The 15,689-nt window shown below is 33.1% G+C and overlaps 7 protein-coding genes across 7 annotated transcripts; 3 read left to right on the forward strand and 4 right to left on the reverse strand.

The window, feature by feature from the left end:
• Positions 1–4,117: 4,117 nt before the first annotated feature.
• On the reverse strand, positions 4,118–4,683 carry LOC105222559 (ubiquitin-like protein 5). Its single transcript, XM_011199928.4, has 3 exons — positions 4,525–4,683; positions 4,327–4,465; positions 4,118–4,261 (listed from the first exon to the last, which is right to left on the reverse strand). The coding sequence occupies exons 1-3, from the start codon at positions 4,561–4,563 to the stop codon at positions 4,218–4,220; spliced, it is 222 nt and encodes a 73-aa protein (XP_011198230.1). The 5' UTR covers positions 4,564–4,683; the 3' UTR covers positions 4,118–4,217.
• Positions 4,684–5,132: 449 nt separating this feature from the next.
• On the forward strand, positions 5,133–5,984 carry LOC105222560 (anaphase-promoting complex subunit 15B). The gene is made up of 2 exons (XM_011199929.3): positions 5,133–5,457; positions 5,514–5,984. Exons 1-2 carry the CDS (start codon positions 5,247–5,249, stop codon positions 5,669–5,671), a joined length of 369 nt encoding a protein of 122 aa, XP_011198231.1. The 5' UTR covers positions 5,133–5,246; the 3' UTR covers positions 5,672–5,984.
• Positions 5,985–6,008: 24 nt separating this feature from the next.
• LOC105222561 (uncharacterized) lies at positions 6,009–7,126 on the reverse strand. Its single transcript, XM_011199930.4, has one exon. The coding sequence runs from the start codon at positions 6,985–6,987 to the stop codon at positions 6,019–6,021; it is 969 nt and encodes a 322-aa protein (XP_011198232.2). The 5' UTR covers positions 6,988–7,126; the 3' UTR covers positions 6,009–6,018.
• Positions 7,127–7,245: 119 nt separating this feature from the next.
• Positions 7,246–8,453, forward strand: LOC105222564 (probable tRNA(His) guanylyltransferase). The gene is made up of 2 exons (XM_011199932.3): positions 7,246–7,564; positions 7,635–8,453. Exons 1-2 carry the CDS (start codon positions 7,327–7,329, stop codon positions 8,357–8,359), a joined length of 963 nt encoding a protein of 320 aa, XP_011198234.2. The 5' UTR covers positions 7,246–7,326; the 3' UTR covers positions 8,360–8,453.
• LOC105222562 (protein Dr1) lies at positions 8,408–9,246 on the reverse strand. Its single transcript, XM_011199931.4, has one exon. The coding sequence runs from the start codon at positions 9,092–9,094 to the stop codon at positions 8,537–8,539; it is 558 nt and encodes a 185-aa protein (XP_011198233.1). The 5' UTR covers positions 9,095–9,246; the 3' UTR covers positions 8,408–8,536.
• A 343-nt stretch (positions 9,247–9,589) lies between these two features.
• Positions 9,590–10,853, forward strand: LOC105222565 (ATP synthase subunit gamma, mitochondrial). The gene is made up of 2 exons (XM_011199933.4): positions 9,590–9,716; positions 9,779–10,853. Exon 2 carries the CDS (start codon positions 9,813–9,815, stop codon positions 10,704–10,706), a length of 894 nt encoding a protein of 297 aa, XP_011198235.1. The 5' UTR covers positions 9,590–9,716; positions 9,779–9,812; the 3' UTR covers positions 10,707–10,853.
• A 673-nt stretch (positions 10,854–11,526) lies between these two features.
• Positions 11,527–15,512, reverse strand: LOC105222566 (surfeit locus protein 4 homolog). The gene is made up of 5 exons (XM_011199934.4): positions 15,238–15,512; positions 12,912–13,175; positions 12,608–12,838; positions 12,364–12,543; positions 11,527–12,215 (listed from the first exon to the last, which is right to left on the reverse strand). Exons 1-5 carry the CDS (start codon positions 15,286–15,288, stop codon positions 12,129–12,131), a joined length of 813 nt encoding a protein of 270 aa, XP_011198236.1. The 5' UTR covers positions 15,289–15,512; the 3' UTR covers positions 11,527–12,128.
• Positions 15,513–15,689: the final 177 nt, after the last annotated feature.

Consider the following 15,689-nt stretch of genomic DNA (forward strand, 5'->3'; position numbering starts at 1 on the left):
AAACCGAAGCACGTTTACAATGCTTGCATATGACAACTTCTGCCGGAAATTCACACAAGCTGATGAAAAATCCTTGTGAACTCTACTTCACATCTACATACACACATACAGATGCGTATTTGTCTGGATATTGGCTGCGTCAAGTGTTTATGGCGTCCGAAATCCATTTTGAAAAAGTTTGAAATTACATTTCTCTTGTTAAAGAGTACCCGCATTTGTCTTCTTGTTGTTATTGCTATGTGTAACGCTAGTTGCAGTCAAGACAAATTTTCTTCCTTTCAGTTGTTTGGATGAATGACTTTATTGGTCTTATAGTTTCTAGAACTAGCTATGATGAGCGATGAATGTCACCTGCTCGGCTAACACTGTGCGTACTTACAAGCGCGTAATTGATATATCCACTTATGTTTGCTATTGCCTGGTGATGGTTTCAAGTTGTTCTACGCGCTTTTGTTCTTCATCTAAGGTCAATTTTACTGTATTCAAAATTTTCGGTTTAAAATTGTTTCAACAATGAGGTTACCAAAAAAATTTAAATCCATAAATAAAATAATGATCTGAATACAACAATTTCTTCACAATCGCTGCGCTTAATGCAAAAATAGCCCTAACCATAAGTTTTAAATGTGAAGTTCTTATAAATTATATTAAAAAAAGTAAGGAAGTGCTAAGTTCGGGTACAACCGAACATTTTATGCCCTTCCAACTTGCAGGAATCAAAATATCTTAAGATGGAAAACGTTAACCAGAAGATCGGAATCCAATTAATTTTATGTATACATGTACTATACTGTATTAGGCGGCAGTGGCTACGCTGGCTAGGTCATGTCGCCCAAATGGATGAAAACGCTCCAGCTCTGAAAGTATTCGACGCAGTGCCCGCCAGAGGAGCCGAGGAAGAGAAAGACTTTCACTCCATTGCAAATACCAGGTGGGAAAGGACGTGGATATACCTGGAATCTCCCATCACTAAACAGCGAAAAGGACGAACGACTGGTGCGCTGTTGTAAACTTGGCTATAACTCCGTATCATGCCACATATTAAAGGACTGTTCAATGAGTAAAGTCCGCCGAAAGTGCGAAAATAAATATTTGAGATATATTTGGGGACGCAGGAAATATGGAATTTCTTTGAGATATTTAAGTTATTGTCAGAATATTTTAACATATAGAAAAGATTGTAAGTGCATGAAGATAAAGTTTTTGCTAGGCTTATAGACCATAATTTATATAGTGAAATTCCCCAATACGGACAGTCCTTATAACCGCACACTTCCAATAACCGGACAAATTTCATGAACACAACGTTTTCATTAACAGTTTCATACAAAACCAATTCCTATAACCAGACATGAGAACTTTCCAATGTATAAAATATATGATTTACACTATCAGCAATTAGACGCATACTAACTAAAAATAAAAACTGATATTTTGACGTGAAAATTTTTGATTAAAAATTATTTGAGCTTTAAATCGAAATGAAGTTTTCTCCTTAAATTTTTAAATAAAAAAAAAAATGCAGTGTGTTTGGGACATAAAAAGTAAAGCTAACACCAAATTTTGTGAAAGAAAAATTTTTTACAAGTTGAAAATAAAAAAACAAAAACTATTTAAAATTTTTCATCAATTTTGAGGTTATATGCGAAATATGTTCAGTACTTTTTTCTATAAGACTCATAGTTTTGCCGACAATCGAGATCAACCATTTTTATCACCAAAAGGTTAAATCACACCTCTCCCCTCTTTTTTCCAACCTTAAATCTCCCGAAATTTAATTTTTCCTTTCATTTTTGTTATTTTATCATTCACTTCCAATGGTTTTCAGCCTACTATTTTTTTTTTATTTCAAAAATTATCTACCCTGGTCTACTATTTCAATACAAATCTTTACAATCACCATCAAAATAGGCTCCTAATCCAATACAAACATGCCAAAGCTTAATACAATTTTCCATACATTTGTTATAAGCTTCGGCTGGCAGGGACTTCCGTGCCTTTGGTGACATTTTTTATATCGGCTCATTTTGGAGCGCCATTCGCTAAATTGTAGGAGAGTTTCGACGTCATATTCATAAACCCACGTCTCGTTACCAGCAATAATGCCTTTGGTGAATGTGAAAAACCGTTAGACACATAAAAAAGGGTTGCATCCACCAAGAAAACAACTTGTTTTCGATTCCGCTTACCCGCGCAGCTTAAATGGACCCATCCGGATCAAATTTGATCAGTTGATATTCAATTTTAAATTTCGTGCAAAAATAAAGATAAGTGTTTTTTAGCTTTTGTAATGTAAAACTGGAACATGTACCATAAGTATGATATCGCCACCTAACGCTAATTTAAAATAAAGTTAACGGCTTTTTAGCTTTCATGATGTGCAACTCGAATATGTACTATAAGTATGCTTGCGCCATCTAGCGCTAATCTGGCGAAATACGGAGTATTTTGTTAACATCCATATTCAATTCCTTTCATTTCCGCCAAATTAATTTTTCCATTCAAATATTTAGCTATTATTTGAATATTCACAACATTTTTTTTTAAGTGTAAAAATAGCAAATATGACATTTCAATTCCAAAATACTCACCTGTAACACTAAATAAACACTGCTTTGCCCGGAAAACGAAAGACTTGTGTCATAAACATTTGTGCGCCATCTAACGCAACTTTCAGCCAAACACAAACACAACACATATTTATTTACACACACATATATTTAGATTTTTATTTTTGGCCTTAACTGAATAAACTGATTTTATTAGACCCACTTTTTATATATCACACAAAACTATATCTTCACATTAATTTATTTCACACTAAATTTACCCCTTCTAATAACAGATTGACTCTTTTCAGCAAGATACAATAAAACGCACTGCTGGGCGGCCATTTTGAACGAAAGAAGGCTTCTCATTTTTGCAAGTTCGCTTGCACCTTGCCTTTGCAAATTTGCATATCTAAATCGGTAGACTTTATCTATCACACTTTTCACACTACACACGCACAATTTTGACACGCGAGCACTACAATTTTCACAATAATAAATATTTTAATCACCGCGTAACAATATAATTTATTCCCTAATTTTTTTGACAACCGCACGCACGAACTTCAGATCAAGTACTAACTGTTCGCTAATTAGTTCGTTGAATTTTAGAGCTTTTCGGAAGTTGACGAACGAGTAAAACGGTGTTGGATAATCGCTTCCGTGAGGATGTATTGTGCTTTTCGATGGCCAACACTGATCAATTTGTTAATTCACTTCCGAGAAGTGAACAAGCGGAACTAACAAGTAAGTGACCACTTGGTACTCGATTTGATATAAATATTAGAGCATTTACAACTTGAAGCCTTATTTTGGTTATTTGACAATTAATGAATTCATAATATGACGTAAAATAAACCGCAAATAGACATATATAGGGAGAAGGAGAGAGGAGTCTATATCTTAACGAATCTTCATAAACTGAATTTTGGTTGTATATTGCTTATACAAAATTTATCGCATGATATTTAATTAAAGTCATGACATATTTATATTCTCTATCATGTTTTACGCTTTCCACGAAGTTTGTAATCCCTAAAAGGAAGCATTAGAGATCCTGTAATAAAAAATATGTATATAAATGATCAGCGTGATAAAAAGCAGAGTGAATTAAGCCATGTCTGTCCGTCTATATACATACATATGTAGTCTCTCAGTTGTTTACTATAATATAGCAGCCAAACAAACTGAACGTATAAAAAAAAGTCCATCTATGAAATTTTTCTTTATCTGACAAGACATCTTAACAAAATTTGGTATAAATAATTACCCAAGGCAACGGTGAAATCTCCGCAAATTATTTCTATATCTGGTTTAGATCAGACTACTATATACAGCTGTCATACAAACTGATCGATCAACATCAAGTTCATGTATGAAATTGTTTTTAGTTTACAAGATATCAGGAAATTTGAAATGCATTTTTATTAAAACCTACTATATGTAGCTGTCATACATACTGAACCATGACAATCAAGTTATTGTAAGAAAACATTTTTATTCTCTTCTTATCCCTCAATTAGTTTTCATTTTGCTGCTACAGTATAAGACGGGAACATTGCAAGATTGTTTTTTTTTTTTATAAATATTTTATTAAGTAGACTTAAGAAAAGAAATTATTTATCAAAACGGAGAATTCAATCTTTAGTATGCGATATCTATTAATAACTATTGATAGTAAAGCTCCAAATTCATGCCATCATGTATTTCATCTAGAAAAATAAAAGATATGTTTGTTAAAGTTATGACTTATAGCAATTATTATCTAACTACTCACAATCGCATAGACGTATAGGATCTTTATAGATGGTGTACCACTTTTTTAGAACTATCTTTTCAGATTTTGTGCCTGTCTGCGCTGCAATTAACTTCTTTAGATCGCCAATAGTGTCATCCGGATTGCATTTCACTCTCACCTGTTATAGAAGACTTTATAATTTGTTCTTTTTTAATTAAAACAATTACAATTGCTTACCTTTTTGCCCAATCGATCATTACAAGTAATTTCAATCATTGTCGATATCCAGTATAACCAAGAATTCCAGAATTAACTCAATTGTAAAATCTTCTAAACGCTTTGCACATAAATTTAGCTATATGACATTTGTCAAATTGCCAGCTGACAGGCAAAATATTTTGAAGCCAATGCATTTAAGTGTTGCTTTGCTAAGCAAAATAGGTAAGGTATATTTCTGACAATGAGTTTTATCTCGATAATATTTATATTCTACCGTGGTAATGGCGATTTTGAAAAAATTAAAAAGGTCTTCTATTTTAAGTGATACGCTTTAAAATTATTAATTCATTTCTTCCAAAAATTCATGCATGTTTCGAATTGAGTTTTGCTGTTCTCATTTAACTTTTTATTCAAAAGCATACTGATTTCCCCTAAAGCCATTTTTTATTGTTATATTAAAACGGGAAAGTGAAAGACAAAAATTACTGTTTTGGGAGTGAAACATTATACATAAATATTTATTCAATCCAGAATATAAAAGAGATGTACCATTAATTTTTCAAAAATTGATTTCACATTTTCGCCGTACCAATAATTGCAACTCTGTTGATAACAAGTAACAACAAACATTTGTTTTGTTTACGAAAAGCAGTAAATCAAAATTCGTTTTTTCACAAACCAAGTTAGACTTCTCGTACACCAACTTTATTTATTAATTAGAAGTTTGTGTGAAACTAGTCATGTCTATGATACCTTTCTTTCCATCGTTGCGACCACAAATTGCTAATCGCATTTGGTTTGAAATTAATACTCCACCTAGCGAAGATGATGTTTTGCGTTATGAGCGGGATCATGATAATTGGAAGGAATCTATAAAAAATGCGGCAAGCGATATTCCGCCCTTAGGTAAAGTTTTAACCAGACCTGGACCAGAAACTGATGACGAAGATGGTAATATCGACTTCACATTCAATCAAGGGCGTATAGTCATTCTTTTATGATTCCAGCTAACGATGATAGCGATGATTCAGATACTCATGATGATGATGATGATACAAATGATAGAGCTATTCCTGGTCAGCCAGAGCATTCTGCACTTTATTCGCCTGGTGATGAAGCTAACCCAATTAATGAAGACGTGCCAACAACAGTCGACACTTTATAAATGGTTATTTCCTTTTCGCTATTTAGTTTTGTAAGAATAATACCTTAATTTTGCAAATCCAAAAGGGTTTATATTATATCGACCACTCAAAATTTAATAGAACTTAGAAACCGAAAAATGCCTCCTGGTATTTTCATTGAAGTTCCCCAATTATTAAGAAAGCACTTTGTGTAATATCTATTTTAGCCTTTAGACATTGCTTGCCTGTCAGCCAGTTTATAAGTTTCTTAAAAGTTTGGTGTCAGATACCGTACAAATAATTAAAAAAAAAAAAGACATTTGCATATTTTTTGTGCCGGAATTATTATTTTCATCACTGTGTTTATTTTAAGAACGATTAATTTTTTCTAAAGTAGAACAATTTTTGTATTTGAGGATTCTAACGTTGATTTTTTGATAATATTAGTAACGGATTCTTGAAAATTGTTTGATCCTGCGATTATAAAAACTGATTCCGTTCCGTTACCGACGAGATCTTTGCTAATATTACTCAATTCAGAATCGGTAAAACGACGCAAATGAACCTTTTCTTTATACAGCAACTGTTTTTGAAACCAGGTGCATTCTCCAGTGCATTCAGCTGTTTTGCACATACCATGAGGACATCTCTGATGTGCGAGATAGACATGACTTTTATAGTTCCAATACTTGTTAAAGTCCCGTAAGGTATCTCGAAAGAAAGCATGTTCTATATCTTTATAACATGCTAATTGAAAAACGCGACTGAAGTCTTCTTCATTATCCAGAATCTCTTGAACAATGCGGATGGTTGCTGCAATGGCAACACCTTGTGTTATAATGAAAACATTGCGTTCAGTTTTAGTGTTACTAAAATATTCGTCGGGTCCTATTGGTCCACGAAATTCGACAAAATCACCAACCTTCAGTTCTATAATAAATCGAGACATTTGACCGCAAGGAGCGAGATTTACGAGGATTTTGAATTCCATCGCCAAAGAATCCACCCAAAAAGGAGAATAGGGTCTCAGACAAACTAGGCCAGTAACCAAATGTTGACGCATCATTACATGATAACCTGCTGGTATCATCAAAGCGAAATCCTCCACACCGTCTGGCAAATTAGCAACACAAAAGTGAAGCTCAAATACTTCGACACCATTTCCATTATCATCGTCCCTGCCCATAAGACTATGTGGATATTTGTTTGACAGTCGAAATTTTTGATACTCCGAAATTATGTTCCGTTTTCCTTCTAGGTTATCATTAGAAGTTTTTCGATATCCGACATTTAACACACAATTTACGCAGCCATTACCGCAGCAGTCACTCTCAGTTATCAATGCAGTTTGATCCATTATATTCAAATTTGTGTAAGTAGATAATTTTTCCTATTCGAAGTTTCCATATTCCTTATCAATTTATGCAACTGATGTGTTTTAAAGTTGTGAGACCTTCTCATGATATTAAGACAATTTTTGAGAACTTTGGTTTCTCAGAGGTTCAATGATATGGTGATAATAGCCAACAGCTGATGGCCGACTTTTCAAATGACACCTCATATGGCTTTTTGACGTCTACTAATATATTATTGACACATAAATAAGCAAAAAGTGGGAGATATTTTGAAAAGAGTTTTTATACATAAATTATAAAATTTGCATTTTAAATAAATGAACTAAACACTAAAATATTTTATGGGACTTTTACGATATACAATCTTTCATTTGTTAAAGAGATCAAGCGAGATTATAAGTCAACAACGTGTTTTACATACGAGCGGCGGTATGGCCTGTAGCCGCTTTGAATATGTTAAAAACTACGAACAAGACGATAGCGTTTTACCAAATGTGTGGATAGTGATACGTTTAGATGGCAAAGGATTCCATAAATTTTCCAAAGCACACGATTTTGCTAAACCTAACGATGTCAATGGTATATATACAAACAATTTTTTTTACTATTGAATTATTTTTATACATATATAAATATCTTCTATAAACAGCGCTTAATTTGATGAACATCGCCGCGGTAACAGTAATGGAAGAATTCCGCGATGTAATACTAGCTTATGGTCAAAGTGATGAATACTCATTTATATTTAGAAAGGAAACTAACGTTTTTAATCGACGAGCAGCAAAACTTCTCACCTACGTGACCAGTTTATTCACTTCTGCCTACGTATTTAACTGGAATCATTGGATGCAGAACAAAACTTTACACTACCCTCCATGCTTCGATGGTCGAGTTGTATTATATCCATCAGATCAAAACTTACGCGACTATCTCAGCTGGCGACAAGCTGACGTACACATAAATAACTTATACAACACCGCCTTTTGGAATTTAGTATTACAATCAGGACTAAGTAATCAAGAAGCCGAAGCTGAGCTTCGCGGTACATTCTCTGCGGATAAAAACGAATTGCTTTTTACAAAATTTGGTATCAATTATAACAAGCTTCCCCCCATGTTTCGCAAAGGCACTATACTATTGAGGAAGCGTGTGAAAATCAGCGACCATGATAGTTTAAATAGACAGCTAATTGTACCCGTGCACGATGATATGATACGTGAAAAATTTTGGAAAGATCATACCGAGTTGTTAGGCAAGTATAAACCTGGCGACTACGAAACTACCTTTGATGGACTATCACCAATACTAAAAACTCAAATAGAAAAACTAAGCTCCGGAGATGAAAAGCCACAAAATGTAGAATGTTCAAGTTAGCACAATATTTTTACAAAAAATATATCTAATTATAGAAATAAGTAAAACTTTTTATTATTATATTATTTAATAAAACATTTATTTGAAACTTTTATGTATGTATGTATCATTTACTATAAAAAATCCACTTACAATTCATAGCGGAGGGCTCTTAAACCTATTACTGTTTAAACGCAATTAGTATTCTTCATCGTCGTCGTCATCATCTTCTAAGCCTCCGCTATTGCTAGACTTCATTTGTCGATGCAATAGCTCAGCATTTTGTTGAACAGCAGACGCTTGCATGCTAATCCATTGTTGTTGCTCTTCACGTGCTTGCTCTTCGCGAGCTTTAGCGAATAGTTCTTGTTGTTGCCGCAGAAGTTCCTCTTCAGGTATACCAAGATTTTCAAGTCGTGTACTTTGACGTCTCCGTTTAGCTGCAACTTCTTTGCAATCATTCAAAACGGCCTCTGCTTCCTGTTTATAATCACAGAAACCTAAACGGTCAAGAGCTTCTAATACATGCTCTGCATTAATAGTCTTTTTATTACGTCTGTTGCATACATCGTTAGCTTCCGATGAAATTAAGTGTATAAACTCTGTGCAGCAATTAAGTATCAGTTCTCGACTCTCATTCGCAACACGGACTGACGGTACCAGCTCTTTTATAATTTTGTTAATACTTGCTCTAGGCAAAGTCAAGTCATCATCCTCTGCAGGTGGTGGGCACAGCTCATCTTGTGGGTCTGCCATTTATTACTAATATTTATTGCGTTAATCGTCTTAATTTCAAAAATACTTTATACTTCGAACTTATATTTACAATATGGAATATATTATAAAATATACATATGCTGTTGTAATTTGTGTACTGTTTGACAGCAGCATTAATTTCCTAAACATTGTTCACAAGTGTCAAAATGACAACTCGTCGAACAAAAATCCCTACCAGTGTTGCAAAGTTTCTTAATAAAGAAATAGGGGGTTTTTATGTTTCTTTAAATGCTGTCATAGAAATCTAATTAGAGAAATAAAAACTTTTAAATATAATATATGAGAAATAGACAGACAAAAACTTCAAGTGTTAAGTGTTGCAAAGTCTAATTAGGCACAATAATACCAGTTCTTATAGTTGAATACTATAAAATAATATTTTAAATCAAAAAAATCTCTAAGAAGCGAATTTTGCGGTATTTACTATTATCAAAATTCCACATATTCCAAATCTTGTGCTATTAATTAACATATTATATATATTCTTGAAGGCCTATAAATTTCCCTTTTTAAGCCAGTTAGCCAACACTGATCCCACCTTACATAAGAGGAAATTCACAACACCATTTTCTGTCAATTGCTTCGTGTCGTGAAAAATTCGGTAATTCTCATTTTGCATAACCAAAAGATTTGTGATAATAATTAATTTTATACTACTTTTAGTTTTCTGCACGGTCCGGGACTTCAACTAAGCAAGATGATGATGCAGCGTGCTAACATTTTGATGCCAGTTGCCATTGAGGCGACTTTCCAGTCGCAGCCGCAGCGCGGCATGGCTACTTTGAAAGCCATCTCAATCCGTTTGAAGTCCGTAAAGAACATTCAGAAAATTACGCAATCCATGAAGATGGTGTCAGCTGCCAAATATTCGCGTGCTGAACGTGATTTAAAAGCTGCTCGCCCCTATGGTGTTGGCGCACAGCAATTCTTTGAGAAAACCGAAATCCAATCGGAAGATAAAACTGAGCCAAAGAAGCTGTTGATTGCCATGACATCTGATCGTGGTCTATGTGGTGCCGTGCATACCGGTGTTGCTCGTTATATCCGTAACGAACTTGCTAAAGATGATTCCCAAACCAAGTTATTCTGTGTTGGTGACAAGTCGCGTTCAATTTTGTCACGTACCTATGGCAAGAACATTTTGATGGTTGCCAACGAGGTCGGTCGTCTGCCACCTACCTTCCTTGATGCTTCAAAAATTGCTCATGAAGTGTTGAAGACCGGTTATGATTTCACTGAAGGCCAAATTGTCTACAACAAATTCAAATCAGTCGTTTCATATCAGTTGTCTACGCTGCCAGTATACAATGCACCAACCGTCGAGAAATCTGAGAAGTTGGCACTTTATGATTCACTTGACAGCGAAATTGTGCAGAGCTACTTGGAATATTCGCTAGCTTCATTGATATTCTATACCATGAAGGAAGGCGCTTGTTCCGAACAATCTTCCCGTATGACTGCCATGGACAACGCGTCCAAGAATGCCGGTGAAATGATTGAGAAGCTCACACTCACATTCAACCGTACCAGACAGGCTGTCATCACCCGTGAGTTGATTGAAATCATCTCCGGTGCTGCCGCTTTGAATTAAAAAATATAAATCGATCGAAGTTATGAATAGAAAAGTTTCGAAGGAAATATTTGTTTTACGTTTTCAAAATGCGGAATTTAACAAAATAGCGAATTTTTCGCCATAAGTTAAAATTTGAAATAAAATACTATAAACAAATAAAACTTATATGAATGCCTTTAATTTTTATTTTTAGAAGAGAGATATAAAACCTTAATTAAGTGAAATTAAACATCATTTAATATGGATATACGAATTTCCTTATATTATTTAATTGTGTTGGATCATATCAGTTCAAGGTCGTCTCCAAAAAGCCGTGGGCCCTATAATATAATATAATATATATATGTGTAACCGTGAGGAGCTGAGTCGACGAGCCATGTCCACCTTTCTATATAAAATTAATAACTCGGTACTTGAGATACCAATCTGAAATTTTGCTCACGTTCTTTGCTCACCAACAAGCTGCTCGTATGTCGAAATCGATATCAGATAACTGTAGTAAATAGCTGTCTTACAAGCTGAACGATCCAAAAAAAGTTCTTGTACGGAAAACTTATTTATTTGATAAGGCATCTTCACCTTATTTGGCATCTATTATTGTCCAAGACAACGGACGTTCTCTGAAGAAAATGTTTAGATCGGACCACTAGAACATATAGCAGCCATACAAACTGATAGAAATAATTCAAGATAAAGATCTATACCACAAGTAATACACCTGATAAGAGCTTTATAGCTTCAATGCAGCGAAGTTAACGTTTTTACTTATTATAAGTACTTTGCGCTTCTGAAACCCTTTCAAAGAATAGCAGTAAGAATTTTGTTGAAAACAATATACTTTTCTCTTTTAAAACATTAGTTTTATTTTAAGACATTATTTCTTAAAAATTAACGGAAAGTGGGAATAAAATTCTTGTAGTTCAATTTACATATCTAAAAGGTGTTTGGAAGAACTGAAACAGAGTGTACTTAAAAATTAGCTCAATCATGTGGCATTTCTTGGTATTTGATATAGTATATGTACTTATATATGTACCATGCGTTGTATAAAAATAAATTATGAGAGCAAAAGCACAACCTGAAATTTTTATACGAGCTGACGTCGATCATATATTGTTTACATCGTTTACTTTACAAATGTAAAAGACATTAAAGTGAACATGGAAATTCCTTTGTTTGCTATAAAGAAATGCCTTGAACGCATAGTGGAATTAACCACGATATATTTCATATTTCTCTAAGTTTTTTGTTTGTTTTATTTGTGTTTTTTCTTTAATTTACTTTTATCATAATTTCTTCCATTTTATGGTTGTTGTTTATCGCTTGTTATTATAAAAAGTTGTCTAATTTATGAAACAAAAAGAAATACATTTATATAAAATAATAAAAATAAACATTTTCTCTCCTGTGCATGGGGATGTTCTAAGTCACCATGGCTGTCTACCATTTCTTTTTATGTTCGTCCATTGATACACCACCTGGACCCAGTGACACAATCATTAGTAAACCGCCGATGACGGAGAGCGTCTGTAAAAATACAATTACAAGTGTAATTATATGAAAGTATTACATGTCATATTTAGATAAAATCACAGGTTCAAGTATAAAATATTTATATTAACAACACATACTGCTAGAAATTTTTAATAATCTAATACATTATCTGACGTATTACCTGGAAAAAGTCATATTTCAGAAAATCTCTAAGTGGTTTATAAGAAGGAATGGTCCACCACGCGTTATGGTACAAATTGAGTACAGTCAATAATGCTACGAGAATGAGTGCAGACAATTTTGTTTTATATCCGATTGTTACCAGAACCATCAAAATTGAACCGACGATGTCCAATAAAATCTGAAAATATTTCAAAGGATCATACTTGTATTATATTGCATACAATCTTAAATATTTATAATACCTGAAGGAAGCTCATTTCGAAACGAATTAGTGTAATAAACATAAATGCGAGCAGTATACGACCAGCGAGCTGCATTACATTTTTGGGTTTATTCTCACCAAGTGAGGGCACACCAGCAAATAGACTGCGTCCTTCCACACGTGATTCCGCTAAAACAAGCAGTAATGCGCCAAGCAGTGCCAGATTGCGCAACAAGAATTGTATGTCCCAAAGGATAGAGTAAGCGATTGTCTAGTTTAAGGAACGGTAAAAAAATTAAACTCAGTTATCACATAAATACTGGGTACTTAAACATTTCACATACCTGTAGAATTACAATGAAGAAAAGCACACCAACAGCGATTTCAACCTTAAATCTAGCGATTACCATTACACAGCCACCTAGTTGTCCAAATAAATTCACAAGCACAAAAACTGTCGCCAAAAACTTGCCACATCCCCAACTCATATCCATATATTCACGTTGTTCATTCCATTGAAAATACATGCGCAAACCATCTTCAAAAAATGTCGCTATTAAACACAGACGGGCGACTGTAGGCAGGATATTTTTACCACGACGAATAACCTGTATGAAAAATAGAGAGTAGTTAATATATGTATGTATATATGTATAATTATATTTTCATATATTTCATATCTGTTGTATAAATATAACTGCTTCGAATATTTTGCAAATTCTAGGAAACTGTTTCAAATGCAAACGTTATTACATAACGAAATGACGCGGATCTATATTCAGCTAAAGGCTTTTACTTGAGATCCATCAGCAATTTTCTAAATTATCTTTGGATCATAACAGAATGAACTTAAAAATGTTTATGTGGAACATTGGTTCTTTCAACAATTACTTTTTTTAAATAAATTTCATGTAACGTGCAAAAGCCTTGTAAAGATTGAAAGATATGAATGTGATCAGTAGTTGTTTGGACAAGACGTGACTACGTGACGAACACCGAAACTATCAATCAAAATTTGAAAGATATGTAAAAATATTATATTTCATACAACATAATATGTAAACAAAGCGAAACTCATATTGAAACAAAATTTAAATTTGGGTTACAACTAGGTTATATCTTGGTTAAGATACGCTGATAACGATAAGTACGTACAATATTTATTGTGTATTGAAATTTTTTTCTTTAAATTGATTGATATGAGAAAGAAAGTATAGAATTACTAAACAATTTATGTGTATATACAAATATTATTTGATACCGAAAAGTTGGTAAAATTATCAAATAGCAGCAGTTTCCCACGCTGTCAAACAAATACATTCACATATGTATAAAATCAAATATTTTACATTTGCTCAGTTGTTTTTTTACGGTAGATTCAAAACAGAACAAAGACTGACATTGAAATTTTTGAATCTAAAGTGAAAAAATAATAATAAATAAAATACTACTTACTATTATTAAAAGTAACCTGACACAAAAAACTGATAAGAAAAGTTACTTTACATTTTAAATAGTTAAAAAGCCTTAATTATATGCGCATACATGCTTCAGTTGATAGTAGATTGGTATTATTGAAACTTTTCACAATGTAACTATATAATACTTTTTCAGTTACGTTAGTTTTTTTATATTTCTTCTACAATACATACAACTATAGTTATATGTGCTCATCTTATGTAAATATGAAATCAAAGTGCATGTGTGGCATTTTAAATGCGACCGACATATCATTACTTAAACACGAAACTTTCGAAATATGTTAAAGACAGCTACAAATAGTAAAAAAAGAGAAAAACTAAACCGGTCAAGAGAGTAAATCTATTGAGCCCCAAGTAATGTTTGAGACGGAAGTTCGAAGCAGAAAGTAAAAGTTAGATACACTTGTAATGCAAGTTACATACATATGTACATGGATGCATAGATTGCTGTATATTGACTGAGGACAGATTAATTATTTTCACCATAGAGGAAATTGTTAAAATTTAATCTATGATCATAACAACTTCATACTTTACACTTTATTTTTAATTAGCATAAAACAATTATTACGAATATTACTTAAGCTTACAATTACCATTAACTAGTTATCAACAAGTGGCACCCGATCTAATATTTAAATTTATACATATTTACATATGTATGTATATTAGAAAATGCCTGATCACATACATAACAGTTTTTGGTAAAAATAATTGATATTTAAACTATTTCTTTATAAATTATTACTTTTCAAACTCATTAGGTACTCTCCCACATGTTGTATCAATTCACTTGACATCCAAATTTCATACAGCGCAGAAATCAAACTTATTGGAACGCCACTGATACAATCATTACAGGTCTACAATTCATCATTCATATTAAAAAACATAATCTATGAACAGCAGCATTAGACAAACTAATATTAAATTGGTAAAACAACAACTAAATATTGCTGATACGAATGGGTGACGTTGACAGTTTTTTCGTAATCTACCGTGCGGCTACTCAATTTAGCCGCACTCATCTCTCTTCTAGTGCAAAATAGCAGGATGATAGCCGTAATATCTAATCAAGCCGTTATGATGACCACTTTCTTTAAAAAATTCACATAGCACATTTTTGTTTTCATTGGCTTTTTAGGTTGTCCTACCAAAGTTTGGAAGTTCAAGTTTTGTACCAATTTACCTGATCCGCCACATCCTCCGTTTTCGAAATGTATTCGTTGGGGATATTCATTTTTGTTTGTGTACTTAATGTTCGTCGTTGTCCCGGAACCTAAGCTCAATGGAACAAATTTATTCGTTACGGCTTGAGTTATAAAGCCTACTTTTTTTTACGATTTCTCACTGCCCTTTATAATATTTAAAATAAAAAATATTAACAAAACTTGAAGAAACACGAACTACTTAAACACGAACCACGAAAACGAGACAAATGTTGGAGGAGAACACGTCTGCTGCATATTATCAGTGTTGTATTTGATTTTCGGATCCAGTGTTGTAGATCGCCATTTAAAATAAAATTATAAATAAATCCAATTAGAAAGACAATATTTCAGCGCATTAAAATCACTTTCGATAAAGGTTTTTGCTAAAAAAATTAATAAAGATTAAAACCAATAATGTGCATTTCATTTT

This window comes from Bactrocera dorsalis, chromosome 4 (assembly GCF_023373825.1).
Source record: "Bactrocera dorsalis isolate Fly_Bdor chromosome 4, ASM2337382v1, whole genome shotgun sequence".
NCBI classification, from domain to species: domain Eukaryota; kingdom Metazoa; phylum Arthropoda; class Insecta; order Diptera; family Tephritidae; genus Bactrocera; species Bactrocera dorsalis.